This window comes from Bos grunniens, chromosome X (genome assembly GCF_055505025.1).
Source record: "Bos grunniens cultivar Pamir isolate PY7600 chromosome X, Bosgru_T2T1.0, whole genome shotgun sequence".
Classification (NCBI taxonomy): domain Eukaryota; kingdom Metazoa; phylum Chordata; class Mammalia; order Artiodactyla; family Bovidae; genus Bos; species Bos grunniens.
The window spans coordinates 45,993,402-46,012,309 of record NC_141194.1 but is presented as its reverse complement, the minus strand read 5'-3'; the positions used below and the strand labels follow the sequence as shown (position 1 = coordinate 46,012,309).

At 41.2% G+C, this 18,908-nt stretch overlaps 1 protein-coding gene across 20 annotated transcripts in view; it reads left to right on the top strand.

Annotated features, from left to right (window-relative positions):
- The window catches only part of ARHGEF9 (Cdc42 guanine nucleotide exchange factor 9), a 555,038-nt gene that overhangs the window by 207,817 nt on the left and 328,313 nt on the right, over positions 1–18,908 (top strand). For 15 of the 20 annotated variants that reach the window (XR_015159919.1, XR_015159918.1, XR_015159917.1 and 12 more), the window contains one exon: positions 5,687–7,276. The exons of the other annotated variants lie outside the window; for them this stretch is intronic. Coding sequence is in view for 12 of the 15 variants with exons in the window: in XM_086390069.1 (XP_086246195.1) it covers positions 5,747–7,276 (1,530 nt within the window). In the remaining 3 variants the exon portion in view is untranslated. The remainder of the gene's footprint in view (positions 1–5,686; positions 7,277–18,908) is intronic. 20 annotated transcript variants of the gene reach the window in all.

Sequence of the window (18,908 nt, the reverse complement as noted above, 5' to 3'; positions counted from 1 at the left end):
CAGAAGTTGCTTCCTTCCATCCCCACTTCTGACATTATAACTGTCAAATTTAAAAATAAAACATACAGTTATCTCTTCAGTTAAATGAATTTATTTGGAAATAGCCAGAGAAATTGGAACTAAGGAAATACAACTTATAGTAGACCATAAGTAAATCCAAAAAACAAAGCTTGCTTTTATAGAACAAATAGGCAATTGGGAGGGCTTGTTCTAAACGAAGGTTTATTGGAGGAAAGTAAGAGTTCAGGATGGTGAAGATTTCTCATTAGCTGAGCTGTGGTATTTTTCATTGACTGGGCTTATTGCTGGGCAAGAAGAAAATTTTCCTTCCTTTTGTAGTATATAGTATATAGCAAACTGTAGTAGTATAGCAAACTTTTTCCTATTGGACATAAAAGGTACATCTTTTCCTGTTTGGGGGTATTCAATTATGAGTAATAGGGCATGAGCTCCCTCTACAGGGTTTCTCAACTTCAATTTTAGTTAGTTCATTTCAGTTCAGTCACACATGCTTGTCCAGCTCTTTGTAATCCCATGGACTTTAGCATGCCAGGCTTCCCTGTCCACCACTAATTCCTGGAGCTTGCTCAAACTTATGTCCATTGAGATGGTGATGCCATCCGATGACCTCAGCCTCTGTTGTCACCTTCTCCTCCTGCCTTCAATCTTTCCCAGCACCAAGATCTTTTCCAATGAGCTAGTTCTTTGCATCAGGTGGCAAAAGTATTGGAGTTTCAGCTTCAGCATCAGGCTTTCCAATGAATATTCAGGACTGATTTCCTTTAGGATTGATTGGCTTGATCTTCTTGCAATCCAAGGGACTCTCAAGAGTCTACTCCAACACCACAGTTCAAAAGCATCAATTCTTCAACACTCAGCTTTTGTTATGGTCCAACTCTCACATTCATACATGACTACTGGGAAAACCATAGATTTGACTAGACAGATCTTTGTTGGCAAATTAATGTCTCTACTTTTCAATATGCTATCTAGGTTGGTCATAACTTTCCTTCCAAGGAGTAAGCATCTTTTAAATTCATAGCTGAAATTACCATATGAGGTGATTTTGGAGCACCCCCCCCCCAAAAAAAAAAAAAAAAAAGCCTCTCACTGTTTCCATCGTTACTCTTCTATTTACCATGAAGTGACCGGATTGGATGTCATGACCTTAGTTTTCTGAATGTTGAGTTTTAAGCCAACTTTTTCACTCTCCACTTTCACTTTCATCAAGAGGCTTTTTAGTTCCTCTTCACTTTCTGTCATAAGGGTGGTGTCATCTGCATATCTGAGGTTATTGATATTTCTCCCGGCAATCTTGATTCCACCTTGTGCTTCTTCCAGCCCAGCATTTCTCATGATGTACTCTGCATACAAGTTAAATAAACGGGGTGACAATATACAGCCTTGACGTACTCCTTTTCCTATTAGGAATCAGTCTGTTGTTCCATGTCCAGTTCTAACTGTTGCTTCCTGATCTGCATACAGGTTTCTCAAGAGGCAGGTCAGGGGGTCTGGTATTCCCATCTCTTTCAGAGTTTTCCACAGTTTATTGTGATCCACACAGTCAAAGGCTTTGGCATACTCAATAAAGCAGAAATAGATGTTTTTCTGGAACTCTCTTGCTTTTTCCATGATCCAGCAGATGTTGGCAATTTGGTCTCTGGTTCCTCTGCCTTTTCTAAAACCAGCTTGAACATCTGGAAGTTCATGGTTCATGTATTGCTGAAGCTTGGCTTGGAGAATTTGGAGCATTACTTTACTAGCGTGTGAGATGGGTGCAATTGTGCGGTAGTTTGAGCATTCTTTGGCATTGCCTTTCTTTGGGATTGGAGTGAAAACTGACCTTTTCCAGTCCTGTGGCCACTGCTGAGTTTTCCAAATTTGCTGGCATATTGAGTGCAGCACTTTCACAGCATCATCTTTCAGGATTTGAAATAGCTCAACTGTAATTCCAGAAGGCAATGGCACCCCACTCCAGTATTCTTGCCAGGAAAATCCCATGGATGGAGGAGCCTGGTGGGCTGCAGTCCATGGGGTAGCTGAGAGTCAGACACGACTGAAGTGACTTAGCAGCAGCAGCAGCAGCAGCAACTGTAATTCCATCACTTCCACTAGCTTTGTTCATAGTGATGCTTTCTAAGGCCCACTTGACTTCACATTCCAGGATCTCTGGCTCTAGGTGAGTGATCACACCATCGTGATTATCTGGGTCAGGAAGATCTTTTTTGTACAGTTCTTCTGTGTATTCTTTCCACCTCTTCTTAATATCTTCTGCTTCTGTTAGGTCCATACCATTTCTGTCCTTTATCAAGCCCATCTTTGCATGAAATGTTCCCTTGGTATCTCTAATTTTCTTGAAGAGATCTCTAGTCTTTCCCACTCTGTTGATTTCCTCTATTTCTTTGCATTGATCACTGAGGAAGGCTTTCTTATCTCTTCTTGCTATTCTTTGGAACTCTGCATTCAGATGCTTATATCTTTCCTTTTCTCCTTTGCTTTTTGCTTCTCTTTTCACAGCTATTTGTAAGGCCTCCCCAGACAGCCATTTTGCTTTTTTGCACTCTTTTCCATGGGGATGGTCTTGATCCCTGTCTCCTGTACAATGTCACAGACCTCCGTCCGTAGTTCATCAGGCACTCTATCTATCATATCTAGGCCCTTAAATCTATTTCTCACTTCCACTGTATAATCATAAGGGATTTGATTTAGGTCATGCCTGAATGGTCTAGTGGTTTTCCCTACTTTCTTCAATTTAAGTCTGAATTTGACAATAAGGAGTTCATGATCTGAGCCACAGTCAGCTCCTGATCTTGTTTTTGTTGACTGTATGGAGCTTCTCCATCTTTGGCTGCAAAGAATATAATCAATCTGGTTTCAGTGTTGACCATCTGGTGGTGTCCATGTGTAGAGTCTTCTCTTGTGTTGTTGGAAGAGGATGTTTGCTATGACCAGTGCATTTTCTTGGCAAAACTCTCTTAGTCTTTGCCCTGCTTTATTCTGTATTCCAAGGCCAAATTTACCTGTTACTCCAGGTGTTTCTTGACTTCCTACTTTTGCCTTCCAGTCCCCTATAATAACATTATAAAATATAATGTAAATAAATATTTATTTATTTATAAAATAAATATTTTTATTTTACTAAAATATAACTACATTTTAATGTAGTGCCTCATACTTATAAATGTTAGCTATTGTTATTTTCTTGAGTTGTACAGAAAGCCTACTTGGAGAAACAGAATTCATGGATGAGGGTAGAAATGTGGGACTGAGGTAAAGAAACTTCCTGGCCTGGAGGACTAGGCTTCTATTCTTGGCCCGCCACTGGCTTGGCATATGACCTAGGTCAAATCTCTTCCTCTTTTTTTTTTTTTTTTAAATTTTGATTTTGTTTATTTTATTCATTGAAGGATAATTGCTTTACAGAATTGTGTTGATTTCTGCCAAACAGCTACATGAATCAGCCATAGGTACACCTATGTCCCCTCCCTCTTGAAGCTCCCTCCCATCCCCCTGCCCATCCTATCCCTCTAGGTTGTTACAGAGCCCCAGTTTGAGTTCCCTGAGTCATACAGCAAATTCTCATTCGCTATCTATTTTATATATGGTAATGTAAATGTCCATGTTACTGTCTCCACACATCTACCTTTTCCTTCCTCCCCACTTCCATGTTCATTTATGTGTTCTCTGTGTCTGTGTCTCCATTGCTTCCCTGCAAATACTTTCATCAGTACCATCTTTCTAGATTCCATATATATGTGTTAGTATATGATATTTGTTTTTCTCTTTATGACTTACTTCACTCTGTATAATAGTATCTAAGTTCATCCACTTCATTAGAACTGACTCAAATGGGTCCCTTTTTATGACTGAGTAATATTCCATTGTACACATGTACCACAGCTTCTTTATCCATTCATCTGTCAATGGACATCTAGGTTGCTTCCATGTTCTAGCTATTGTAAATAGTGCTGTAATGAACATTGGAGTGCATGTGTCTTCAATTTTGGTTTCCTCAGAATATATGCCCAGCAGTGGGATTTCTGGGTCATATGGTGGTTTTATTCCTAGTTTTTAAAGGAATATCCATACTGTTTTCCATAGCGGCTGTATCAATTTGCATTCCCACCAACAGTGCAACAGGGTTCCCTTTTCTCCAAACCCTATCCAGCATTTATTGTTTGTAGACTTTTTTGATGATGGCCATTCTTACTGGTGTGAGGTGATATCCCGTTGTAGTTTTGATTTGCATTTCTCTAATAGTGAGCCATGTTGAGCATCTTCTCATGTGTTTGTTAGCCACCTGTATGCCTTCTTTGGAGAAATGTATGTTTAGGTCCTTTTTCCCACTTTTTAATTGGGTTGTTTGTTTTTCTAGTATTGACTTGTATGAGCTGCTTGTAAGTTTTGGAAATTAATCCTTTGTCAGTTGTTTCAAGTCCCTTCCTCTTTTTGGTCTCATTTTCCCAAAATAGATAATCTCACTGGTCAAATGAACATTTTGTGAGTCAAACAGATTCTGCACAGGCTGTGCTCATAAATATAGGAAAGATACAGATTAAAGACATACTTCAGGTCAAGTGAAGTTAACTCTGCAGACCAGACCCGAGGAAGAGGACCAAAGAGACCATGAGCTAGTAACCTGACACCCGGGACAACCATCAAAAAGGCAGAAACTGTCTTTAAGCTCTGGGCTCCACCCACTTTCTCTTCTTTTTCCTTTCTTTCCTTTCAGCCTCTGAATATTAACCTGCCTTCTTGCCTCTCTCTTAGCAAATTCTGTTCCAGCCTGTTCAGGGCAGAGGGGCAAAAAGCATTGAATGGAGAAAGATTTCATCATGGGTGAGCTTCTAGTTCTAGTCCCGGCTGTTCTCGGAAACATTCTTGGGACTTCTAATCTCCTTTTTGCTTCCTTGAAGAGGCACCTCCTCTACTGTTCCCTTTCTCTTTCCCTCTAAGTTTCTGCTGCCCTTGTGGATACCTCTGTTAAAGCACTTATCAGGCTGTATTGTAATTGTTTATGTCTACAAGTCTCTCCCAGTAGAATATGATCTCAGATGAGAAGCTGTATGTGTCTATAATCTTAGTGGTATCCAGCTCTTAGCTAAGGGGTCAATGCTTAGTGGGTGTTTGACTGGTGAACTCACTTCCTGCTGTTTTTCTGTGTGAAAGCAGGAGCATGGAGGAGCAAATGAGAGAGAGGGAAGAATGGACTGAATCCTTACCTGCTGCTCCCTTGGTTTTGTAGTTTAGACAAGATAAGTATCTTCTCTGGATCTCTAGAACCTCTTTATAAAATGAAAGGATCAAAGTGATAGACTTTTGAGATAACTTGTGCTTTTTTTAAAATTTATTTTTTGGCTTTTTAATGTATTTACTCAATTATCAAGATCTGATAATAATAGCTGTTAAGTTTTGTCCTTCTCCAGTATATTTGTATTTAAATAAGAATTGAAGGATGTTTTGGCACACAGGATAAGCTGTGATCTTCCCCAATCCTAAATTAGTGGGGTCCAAATGAATGCACTTTTGCTTTGCAAAGGTCCGAAAAATTTAGTGGTCCAGTGGTGACAAAGTATGAATCATTTATTTGATTGTGACAAATCTGCAAAGAACCTTGTTTGTGGCTTTGCGTAATCTAGCTCTCTCTCTCTCTCTCCCCCTCTCTTTATCTCTCTCTCCTTGTCAGCTGGAAATAACTCACCAACCCTCCCTCTCTGCCTTTGTGGCCCCATCCCCTGCTGTGACCATGGAGACTCTCAGCAGCTGTCGGACTACCTTCCTCTCTGATCTGGTGCCCAATGGTTACCTGGTTCAGGTCTTCCCAGGCCACCCTGAGGTAGAAGGCCTGGCCAGGGAGGTAGGGCTGGAGAAGTCTGAGCAGTGTGACCAAGGTGATTTGAGCTCCAGGGAAGAGAATGGTCAGAACAAGAAGAAAATCAAAGTCAACAAGATCTGGGATTTTATGAGTCGTAGAAAAGAGGCCTCCAGTCAGGCGAAGAGACCCCAGTCCATGATTTTACTGGGAGACAGTTCCAGACCATCAGAGTTGAAGCCCAAAGTCACATTAAAAGATCGAATGAAGGCATTCAAAAGGTTGAAGCCTTCGACTGGGGCCTCCAAGAATACTACTCTTAGGAGCAGCAAGGTCCAGGAACCCCAGGAGGTGTCACATATTTACCACATGAGAAAGGCCCAGGAGGCCTCAAAGCCTTTTCGTTATTCCTACTCAGGACACAATGAGGGCCTGGAGCCCTTCCTTGCAGATGTGCAAAGACTGATGCCCAAGAACCAGAAAGTGTTGGCCTTTGATGATTTTGGCATCCATGTGGAGGAGGATCACTGGGAAAAAGAGTCCTCTGAGCAGTCTGGTAGGGGCAGGTGGGCCAGGAGCTACCTGAAACACACATTCCCTGGAGACTGTGAGGCCCCATGTAGATCAGCTGGAGACTCCAGAATCCAGGATCCTGAGTCTGCCATTAAGGCCTCCACCTTAGAAGGGAATGTGGAAAGGGGCTACGAGGAGAGCCTTAGGCACCTGCGTCGAGACAAGGCTGTGCCTTTTGGTAGTGTTGTCAAGTTCTTCAGCAATGTGGCCGAGATGGCCCGCAAGTGGCGTGCATTATCCCGGGAAGAGCTGCAGATGAGCCACCGGCGTGACAAGACCTACTTCATCAGTGGTGGCAGTGAAGCCCTCATCATAGAGGGTGCTGCCTCCCAGGCCTCCTTCCCACTCAGCCAGACCCCTGAGGTTATGGTGTGGGGCAATGTCATTGAGAGGTGCCAGCACTGTCACCAAAAGGCCTCACAAGCCTCATGCACATTTGAAATGAGCATTGAGGGCAAGAAGACTTTGGGCCAGGCCCTTGAAGACCCCTGCACTGCTGCTGCATTAGTCTCAACCTCCACCTCACCTGTCTTTGAGCTCCAGGATGACCCAACTCCACAGACTGGGTGCAGTTGCCATTATGGCCATGTCTTCACCATGGAGAGCTCCTCAGAGGAACTTGATGAAGACATTGAGACTGTGGTCAACATCCTTAAGGAAGATGACAGTGCTGGACAGTCCCCTGAGCCAGGCACCTGTGCCAAGTTAACCACCAAAGCTGTCATGGAGAAGCTAGAAGAGAAGCCCAATGAGATGGAGAAACCAGAGGCCTGCAAGGGGGCCGGGGCATCCATCCAGGGAGGACAGCCCCAGGATTCTGACTTGGATATGAGAACAGCAGGTGCAGACAGAAAAGCCAGCAAGTCCAGTACTGGAGTCCTGGGTACTCAGGTAAGGTGGGAGCTGACTTTCCAAATCACCATTTGAAACATTCAGAACCCCGGAAGCCAGTTAAACTCTCATGCCTTTCCCATTACCCTACCTTCCATCAGAAATGTCCCAGAAGGAATGTTCCCACCAGTCAGTTGCCTGGGAATTGACTCATCCTAAAAATACTGGGCAATTTTTGTCCCTTCATTGGGCTGAACGCCTGCAGTTACATCTCAATTCAACCTTGAACAAAAACTGAAGCTCTGGGAATGCCAGCAGAATGACCAGGGTCATTTAATTATGCTCAAGAGAGCCATAGTCTCCTATTTTCCTTAGCTGTGGGGCATTTCCATGGCTTTGCCACCCTATCCTTCCCCACCAACAGGAGCTGAATTCAGAGACTAGTGTCCAGCAAATCCTCTGGGACTGAGTGTCAGGAGACCTGGATTTGTGTCTCAGTTCTGTTCTCAGTTGTCCATATGACTTTGAGACAAGTCCTTTCATCTTGTTGGACCTCAGTTTCCCTGTGGAGGGGAAGGCGCTTTCTTGGTGTCTGGAAAATCTCTAGGTGTCTTCTGACAACAACACTCTGTTGTTCAGCCTGAAGAATGTAAGTAGAAAACAGCCCAATAACCTTCTTCCAGCATTCATTATATCCAACATCTGTCAGGGTGTAGTCACATTACATTGTTTTCATTTAATTAAAGTAACCTTGTGAGGATGGAGTGATTATCCTCATTTTACCAGTGAAGAGGCAAGCTGAGAGGGGTTTAATGACTTATCCAGAGTCATAGATTGTAGCAGAATTTGGATTCAAATTTTCACTTTTGACTCCAAGTCTGGTGCTTTTGTCTAGTTGTCTGTAGTGTTCCAGGGATTTTACTTGAGTGATGACAAGCAGGTACTCACCATGCCCTCATGCATGGACAAAAAGAAATGTGCTAAAAGTAGTAGGAGGAATGTTGGATAAGTATGAGAAGGGACTATCTGGCTTTGGGACTTAAGAATGTCTTTGTAAGCAGATATTCTGTAGTTTATCCAGATAATTTTATGGCAAAGTGTTTTTTAAGGGTAGCTAATTAAAATTCTTCTTGGTGGTGGTGATGGGAGTAGTCTAGCCTGATAGCTCTCAACCTGTCCTGTCATCTTTCAAATCATACTTTGAGAGAAATTGGGTCCCAGCAGGACAAAAGCAATAAGCCTGCTTTTTCTGGAAGGGAATTAATATGTTTATAAATATTTTATTTTTATTTTTATCATATTTGGTAAGCTTTAAGAATATAAAGATTGGCATAATATTATTAGGAGTAAATTTTATTGCAGTGGTTTTAAGACCAACAATCAAACAAGCAAACAAACATACTTAATGATTCCATTAGCTGATAATTGCAGTTGGAGACTGCATATCTGATGTTACCAGTCACTAGGAAAAGGGTATAGATGAGCAAGCACCTCACTAAGTGGCTGTGTGGACTGGACACAGAGATGCTTTGTAGGTTCTTTAAAAGCATGGGCTTTGGAGTCACAAGGGCTTGAGTGGGATTTTCCTTCTCATCTGTGAAACAGGATAAAACACATCCTATATAAGGGGACTTGTTATGGGGAATCAAATAAGCTAGAGAACCCAGTCTATCACCTTTTGTGACACATTGCAGGTTTCCACAAAGTGGTAACTGTTGCAATTATTAAATTTTGGTAAATTATTAATAATTGTGAACAATATCCAGCCAGGAAAACAATTCAAAACAGTACTGCAGCTGGTGAAGGCTGCTGAACAAAGTGTCTGAAGTCAGGAAACTGGCTTCTTTCTAGTGCCATTTATATCCTTGAATTTGTGAACTTAAGACAGATATTTCCCCTCTATGGGTCTCAATTTCTCCATATGATCCAGAAAATTTGTACCAGATAATTCCTGAGTATCTTTCCTCTTTGCCATTCTCTAGTTTTTTCCTCTCAGCTATTTCTCTGAGTCCAGTGGGAGACCTCTTACTGTGCAGTGGGTTGTTTTGGATTAGATCTCTTTGGCAGGCTTCCTGTGCCCTCTGCTGGTTGCTCAGATATGCTGCCTATCTTTCCTTGGAGTAGTAAACAGCAGCCTAGACAGACGTTGAGGTCCAGGGAATAAGCAAAGTGTATTGGAAAAGCTGCATGCCAGGAAACATTGGTGTAGGACAGGGGTCCTGTTGACCGTCTGATCCAGTCACTCTGTTTTACAGATGATGGGGACACTGAGTGCAACAGGGACAGGATTTCCCCTGATACACAGAAACGGTGAGGCAAGTGGGATATGAGAGTTCTAGTCTAGGATCAGCCACAAATTTCTCCTGACAGACCCCCCTCTCCCTTTGGGTTTTAGCATCTACCAAATCTTCATCCTTCCCAAAGACACCTTGCAGGTCCACTGTGAGGCTAAATTGACATAATGAATATGAAAGCAGTGCATTGTTAAGTAGCAAAGACCATGTGATTACAGTGGATCATTACATGTTAATAAAGGTGAAAAACCCTGCTTGCAGAATGGCTTAGGTCTTTTTGTGTTTCCTAAGGAAACTGCTCGGCTTGCCCCACAATGATGGGGTTTACCTTCAAGGGAATAATATCAGAATGTAGGGATGGGCTTTCTTCAGAGTCCTTAATTTGGAGTTTATCAAGGGAATTGAAACTTCTCTGTGCCTCACTCTTTGTATTAGGAAAACCAGGGAATTGATATTAATTATAGCTAACATTTACGAAGTGCTTATTATGCACTCAGGCACTTACACATATGGACTCATTTCATCACACAACTACCCTCTGAGTCATGGAATGTCTTTAAAATACAGATGATAATAATACTTACTTCATAGGGGTTTTGGGAAGATGAAATGAGTGCTTGCTTATAGTAGTGTCTGGCTAAGAGTCATGGTGCAATAAATGTTAGCTATTTGCATAAGTTATTAAAAACAAGATTGCTACTTTAAAAAGTATTCACAACCTAAGAAGTTGAGAGTTATGTTTTATTTGGGAAATGTTATGTTATGTTATAAATGTTATGTTATATGTGGGAATTTTTAGGACTTCAAACCTGGGAGACAGCTTTTCGAGTATCTCTGGGAGAACTAATCTCAGGAGGCGAGGAGAGGAGCCAGGCTATATAGAAGTTTTTCAAAAAGAGGCAAGTAGTCTGAACATCAAAAGGTTACTGTTAGTTAAGGAAAACCAGATAACCCAAGTTAAGGAATTTAGCAATTTAGCACTTTTCTGTGTATGGGAAGATGCAAGAGTCTGGGTTCACTGAAATCATTCCTTTGATATGCACCTGAGCTATCTGGGCCAGTATCCTGTTTGCACATTCTGAGTTTCTCATGACTCACCAAGGGGAGTGATTGTAGTCTAATGGCTACTAGATGACAGATATTCTTCTTCCTGAGTTACCTTAGTACTCACCAGCTCACATTGGAGGGCTGCAATGGCTGATGACTGTGGCATCCTTGTTTACTGATACGGCAGGAAATATTCCATTCTTCAACATATAACAAGAAGAGACTGTACCTCAAGTCTGGCATTAGCTAACACTTTAGTGAGGATTAGTAGAGTACAAATTGAAGGAAAAAGGAAAAGAAAGATAAGCATTCTTTAGATTTGAAAGGGACTTTGTAGAGTGCTTTTCCATATATAAATTGATTGCAAAACTAATTATCATTATTATTATTTTCATATGATAGATAAGGAACTTGAGCCATGGTTTATGAGAAACAAAATATTGAAGCTGGAAGCAAAATGCCTATTATCAAATTTGTGGTTTGTCAACTGGTATGACAGAACATACAAACACTTGCTCATCAGTTTTCATTAAAGATTAAGACTTTTATTTATTTATACTTTTTTTAAATTTTATTTTATTTTTAAACTTTACAATATTGTATTGGTTTTGCCAAATATCGAAATGAATCCGTGACAGGTATACATGTGTTCCCCATCCTGAACCCTTCTCCCTCCTCCCTCCCCATACCATCCCTCTGGGTCGTCCCAGTGCACCAGCCCCAAGCATCCAGTATCGTGCATCGAACCTGGACTGGCGACTCGTTCCATTTATGATATTATACGTATTTCAATGCCATTCTCCCAAATCATCCCACCCTCTCCCTCAAGTTTAGAATTGTAATATGTGCAATTAAAGCTACAGGGATAGTAAGAAAACTATTTCAGTATTCAAGGAGAGTAGGATGTGTATTTTCAGGAAAAGATGGTATGAGGAATGGAAATGCATTTTGTTTAGAGGAAGAAAGTGATTTTTCCCCTAACACTGGTTATTTCTGTATGGAATGAAAATATGAGACAAATAAGTATAGATACAAAAAATTATGAGAGGTTTGTAAAAAGGAAGCCCTGAGAAAAGAGTTTTGTACAAAGTCAGGCTGGGATTAGATTATGTTTAATTAAGAAAGTGGATTTTGTTACAGAAGGTAGGCAGGTGTAGGCCTAGAGTTTGGTTTTCTCTCTTTGCTAAGAGAACAAAATTTTCTTGGACTGTTGAACTACTTTTGATAACAGATTGTGAGTTTCCTTGCCTTCTAAATGATCTGTATCTGCATTAAAATATTATATTGTCACTTCTGAAAAAATAAGTATTGTTTCATACTGATCTATGATGCTTTTAATATTTGCTTTTTGTTTTTTTTTAATTTATTTTAATTGGAGGCTAATTGCTTTACAATATTGTAGTGGTTTTGCCATACATTGACATGAATCCACCATGGGTGTACATGTGTTCCCCATCCTGAAGCCCTCTCCCACCTCCCTCCCTAACACATCCCTCTGGGTCATCCCAGTGCACCAGCCCCGAGCACCCTGTATCATGCATTGAACCTGGACTGGCGATTCATTTCACATATGATAATATACATATTTCAATGACATTCTCCCAAATCATCCCACCCTCACCCTCTCCCACAGAATCCAAACGACTGTTCTATACATCTGTGTCTCTTTTGCTGTCTTGCATATAGGGTTATTGTTACCATCTTTCTAAATTCTATAAATATGCATTAGTATACTGTATTGGTGTTTTTCTTTCTGGCTTACTTCATTCTGTATAATAGGCTCCAGCTTCATCCACCTCATAAGAACTGATTCAAATGTATTCTTTTTAATGGCTGAGTAATATTCCATTGTGTATATGTACCATGGCTTTCTTATCCATTTGTCTGCTGATGGACATCTAGGTTGCTTCCACGTCCTGGCTATTAAAAACAGTGCTACGATGAACATTGGGGTACATGTGTCTCTTTCAATTCTGGTTTCCTCAGTGTGTATGCCTAGCAGTGGGATTGCTCTGTCATATGGCAGTTCTATCCCCAGTTTTTTAAAGAATCTCCACACTGTTCTCCATAGTGTTCCCACTAACAGTGTAAGAGGGTTCCCTTTTCTCCACACCCTCTCCAGCATTTATTGCTTGTAGACTTTTGGATTGCAGCCATTCTGACTGGCATGAAATGGTACCTCATTGTGGTTTTGACTTGCATTTCTCTGATAATGAGTGACATTGAGCATCTTTTCATGTGTTTGTTAGCCATCTGTGTGTCTACTTAGTTCTTTGGCCTATTTTTTGATTGCGTCGTTTATTTTTCTGGAATTGAGCTGCAGGAGTTGCTTGTATATTTTTGAGATTAATTCTTTGTCAGTTGCTTTGTTTGCTATTATTTTCTCCCATTCTGAAGGCTGTCTTTTCACCTTGCTTATAGTTTCCTTCATTATGCAAAAGTGTTTAATTAGGCCCCATTTGTTTATTTTTGCTTTTATTTGCATTACTCTGAGGTGGGCAGGTGAGTCTTTTTAATATTTCCACCTTGTTGGGAAGAAGTCTCTAGAGTTTCACCTCAGTTTTATCTTATTTCCTTGTTAATCAACCTAATTAACTATCCTAATGTTTTATTTGCATCTGTAAGACCCATTATGGTAAAGCTGGTTTATTTTTTTATTTGTTTGTTTTAAACTAAGGAAGTTCTTAGGTTAGCCATATATATTTGTGTGTGTGTGTGTATATATATATATATATATATATACACACACACACATATATCTCACATACTAGCAAAGTAATGCTCAAAATTCTCCAAGCCAGACTTGAACAGTACGTGAACCATGAGTTTCCAGATGTTTGAGCTGTGTTTAGAAAAGATAGAGGAACCAGAGATCAAATTGGTGACATATGTTGAAGCATAGAAAAAGCAAGAGAATTCCAGAAAAACATCTACTTCTGCTTCATTGATTATGCCAAAGCCTTTGACTGTGTAGAGCACAACAAACTATGAAAAATTCTTCAAAAGATTGGAATACCAGACTTCCTTCACTTGCCTCCTGAAAAATCTATATGCAGGTCAAGAAGCAACAGTTAAAACTGGAAATGCAGGGGTTATTATTCAGCTGCCTGTTGCTCTGGCTAAGCCATGAGAAAAACACCATGGGGAAAGAATAAAAGCAAAATATAGCAATACAGTATAATCTAAACAAAAGTACATCAGGTTTATTAGTTGGGGTCGTCAAGCCCTGCAAAGCTAAGGAAAAATATAGTGTGGACCTTGGAATGCTGGGTCAGTGCCACTTCAGAATGCTGCTTGTGCACACACGAAGATGTTTTCCCAAGGCATATGTGGGTCTATGACCTCCAACTGGGTGATACCACTTCTACAAGAAAATAACAAAGATAGTTCAAATTAATCAGTAAAATAAGAGACGTGACCGGGGATACAGGAGGCTGACTTCATCATAGCATAACAGATACGTTCTGCTTACCAAGACACTAAATAAAAGTGATGTGACTCCAAGGAACGGGGCTCTTGATCCAAGAGGTCTTGAGTCCCTCAGTCCCATCTTTTTAAAGCTTTAATTCTGTCTCTAGCTTCTTTTTCTCAAACTGTGCATCGACCACTTTTGATCCCTACTTGCTGTGCTGACCACAGCAAGTGGTGCCCAACATAGGGCTCCAAAGTGAAGGATAGCTGAGAGCAAAGCTAAAGTTGAAATATCAGTGCAGGGTCCTGAAGAACAGTGGGATGAGGTCTTGAAAATACCCCTTTGCATTAAGTAATACTCTCTCAGGCATTGAAACTGGGGTTAAGCATGGAAAATTCAGAAAGCTCAGAACGATACCGGCCATATATATGCTTCTTAAAGCAGCTTTTAAAAATGAGGGTGAGGGGGTAAAAAAAATAAGTGAAGGCCAGCTATTGGAAGTTTTACAAACCATTAAGAAACATTGCTTATGGTTCCCTTCTCTCAGTACTTTAGATTATACTGTATTGCTATATTTTGCTTTTATTCTTTTCCCATGGCTTAGCCAGAGAAACAGGTGGCTGATTATTAACCCCTGAACCTTACCTGCCTCCTGGTAAATCTGTATGCAGGTCAAGAATCAACTGTTAAAACCAGACATGGAACAACAGACTGGTTCCAAACTGGGGAAGGAGTAAGTCAAAGCTGTATATTGTCACCCTGTTTATTTAACTTTTATGCGGAATACATCATGAAAAATGCTGGGCTGGATGAAGCACAAGCTGGAATCAAGATTGCCAGGAGAAATATCAATAACCTCAGATACACAGATGATACCACCCTTATGGCAGAAAGTGAAGAGGAACTGAGAGCCTCTTGATGAAAGTGAAAAAGGAGAGAGAAAAAGCTAGCTTAAAACTCAACATTCAAAAAACATGGCATCCGGTCCCATCACTTCATGGCAAATAAGTGGAGAAACAATGGAAACAGTGACAGACTTTATTTTCTTGGGCTCCAAAATCACTGCAGATGGTGACTGTAGCCATGAAATTGAAAGATGCTTGCTGCTTAGAAGAAGAGCTATGACCAACCTAGACTGCGTATTGAAAAGAAGAGACATACTTTGCTGACAAAGGTCCATCTAGTCAAAGCTATGGTTTTTCCAGTAGTCATGTATGGATGTGAGAGTTGGACTATAAGGAAAGCTGAGAAGTCAAGAATTGATGCTTTTGAACTGTGGTGTTGGAGAAGAATCTTGAGAGTCTCTTGGACTGCAAGGAGATCCAACCAGTCCATCCTAAAGGAAATCAGTCATGAATATCCATTGAAAGGACTGATGTTGAAGCTGAAACTCCAATACTTTGGCCACCTGATGAGAAGAACTGCCTCACTGGAAAAAACCCTGATGTTGAGAAAGATTGAAGGCAGGAGGAGAAGAGGACAACAGAGGATGAGATGGTTGGATGGCATCACCAACTCAATGGACATGCCTTTGACTCAACTCTGGCAGTTGGTAATGGACAGGGATGCCTGGTGTGCTGCAGTCCATGGGGTCACAAAGAGTTGGACACGACTGAGCGACTGAACTGACTGATATATATATATATATATATATATATATATATATATATATATATATATATGGTGGGCAGGGCACTCCCTGAGTGAGTAAGACTGCCCCCCCCCCCCCACCACCGCTTGTGGGTTCTGCTATCTAGTCCTTCCAGGACACTTGAAAAGGAAGAAGAAAGTCCAAAATGAGTACCACATTAAGGTGTTTCTGAATGCACCAAATTGTGAAGTTGATGCTGTTGCAGCCCCAATTTGGCAACCCACTCCAGTGTTCTTGCCTGGAGAATCCCAGGGACAGGGGAGCCTGGTGGGTTGCCATCTATGGGGTCGCACAGAGTTGGACACGACTGAAGCGATTTAGCAGCAGCAGCAGTTTATTTTCCAGAGAAGACAAGGGCACCCCACTCCAGTACTCTTGCCTGGGAAATCCCATGGATGGAGGAGCCTGGTGGGCTGCCGTCTATGGGGCTGCACAGAGTTGGACATGACTGATGCGACTTAGCAGCAGCAGCAGCAGCAGCACCAGCGGCAGCCGTATATTTTCCTTTAAGACATTATAGTCTATGGATAGTGTAACCTTAATTCAGAATGTGCCCTAGTAAAAGTACAATTGGCTGCCTTTCACCTTGTTTTTCTTAGCCTCTGACTGATTTGGAGGCCCCTACCCCTGTCCTCTAAGCTTAAAGCTGCTTAGTTCTGGTATCCCTCTAAGCTCACTTTCCAAAAGGCTGTGTCCTCCTGAATTGCATAGAATAGTGTTTCACAAATACTTCAAGTCCTAACGCTTAGTACCTGTGAATGTGACCTTATTTAAGAATAGGGTGTTTGTAGATGTAGTCAAGTTAAAATGGAATCATACTGGATTAGAGTGGGCCCTAATCCAATGACTGATGTGTTTATGAATATTGAGAAATTTGTACAATAACAAAAAGACACAAAGAAGACCGTGGAATGATAGATACAGAGGCTGGAGTAATGTACCTGCAAGCCAAGGAATTCCAAGGATTGCTGAGAGCTACCATGAGCTAGGTCCAATAGAAGCAAGGTCCGATGCTCTAAAGAGCAATATTGCATAAGAACCTGGAATGTTAGGTCCATGAATCAAGGCAAATTGGAAGTGGTCAAACAGGAGATGGCAACAGTGAACGTCAACATTCTAGGAATCAGCGAACTAAAATGGACTGGAATGGATGAATTTAACTCAGATGACCATTATATCTACTACTGCAGGCAGGAATCCCTCAGAAGAAATGGAGTAGCCATCACGGTCAACAAAAGAGTTCGAAATGCAGTACTTGGATGCAATCTCAAAAACGACAGAATGATCTCTATTCATTTCCAAGGCAAACAATTCAATATCACAGTAATCCAAGTCTATGCCCCAAGCAGTAACGCTGAAGAAGTTGAAGTTGAATGGTTCTATGAAGACCTCCAAGACCTTTTAGAACTAACACCCAAAAAAGATGTCCTTTTCATCATAGGGGACTGGAATGCAAAAGTAGGAAGTCAAGAAACACCTGGAGTAACAGGCAAATTTGGCCTTGGAATACGGAATGAAGCAGGGCAAAGACTAATAGAGTTTTGCCAAGAAAATGCACTGGTCATAGCAAACACCCTCTTCCAACAACACAAGAGAAGACTCTACACATGGACATCACCAGATGGTCACACTGAAATCAGATTGATTATATTCTTTGCAGCCAAACATGGAGAAGCTCTATACAGTCAACAAAAACAAGACCAGGAGCTGACTGTGGCTCAGATCATGAACTCCTTATTGCCAAATTCAGACTTAAATTGAAGAAAGTAGGGAAAACCATGAGACCATTCTGGTATGACTTAAATCAAATCCCTTATGATTATACAGTGGAAGTGAGAAATAGATTTAAGGGCCTAGATCTGATAGGTAGAGTGCCTGATGAACTATGGACGGAGGTTTGTGACATTGTACAGGAGACAGGGATCAAGACCATCCCCATGGAAAAGAAATGCAAAAAAGCAAAATGGCTGTCTGGGGAGGCCTTACAAATAGCTGTGAAAAGAAGAGAAGTGAAACGCAGAGGAGAAAAGGAAAGATATAAGCATGTGAATGCAAAGTTCCAAAGAATAGCAAGAAGAGATAAGAAAGCCTTCCTCAGTGATCAATTCAAAGAAATAGAGGAAAACAAGAGAATGGGAAAGACTAGAGATCTCTTCAAGAAAATTAGAGATACCAAGGGAACATTTCATGCAAAGATGGGCTAGATAAAGGACAGAAATGGTATGGACCTAACAGAAGCAGAAGATATTAAGAAGAGGTGAAAAGAATACATAGAACTGTATAAAAAAGATCTTCATGACCAAGATAATCATGATGGTGTGATCACTCACCTAGAGCCAGACAACCTGGAATGTGAAGTCAAGGGAGCCTTAGAAAGCATCACTACGAACAAAGCTAGTGGCAGTGATGGAATTCCAGTTGAGCTACTCCAAATCCTGAAAGATGATGCTGTGAAAGTGCCGCACTCAATATGCCAGCAAATTTGGAAAACTCAGCAGTGGCCACAGGACTGGAAAAGGTCAGTTTTCATTCCAATCCCAAAGAAAGGCAATGCCAAAGAATGCTCAAACTACCACACAATTGCACTCATCTCACATGCTAATAAAGTAATGCTCAAAATTCTCCAAGCCAGGCTTCAGCAATACATGAACCGTGAACTTCCTGATGTTCAAGCTGGTTTTAGAAAAGGCAGAGGAACCAGAGATCAAATTGCCAACATCTGCTGGATCATGGAAAAAGCAAGAGAGTTCCAAAAAAACATCTATTTCTGCTTTATTGAGTATGCCAAAGCCTTTGACTGTGTGGATCACAATAAACTGTGGAAAATTCTGAAAGAGATGGGAATACCAGACCACCTGACCTGCCTCTTGAGAAATCTGTATGCAGGTCAGGAAACAACAGTTAGAACTGGACATGAAACAATAGACTGATTCCAAATAGGAAAAGGAGTACGTCAAGGCTGTATATTGTCACCCCGTTTATTTAACTTCTATGCAGAGTACTTCCATGCAGAGTACTGAAGAAGGCATTACTCTTGCCTGGAAAATCCCATGGACGGAGGAGCCTGGTAGGCTGCAGTCCATGTGGTCGCTAAGAGTCGGACACGACTGAGTGACTTCACTTTGACTTTTCACTTTCATGCATTGGAGGAGGAAATGGCAACCCACTCCAGTGTTCTTGCCTGGAGAATCCCATGGACAGAGGAGCCTGGTGGACTACCATCTATGGTGTTGCACAGAGTCGGACACAACTCAAGCAACTTAGCAGCAGCAGCAGCATGCAGAGTAC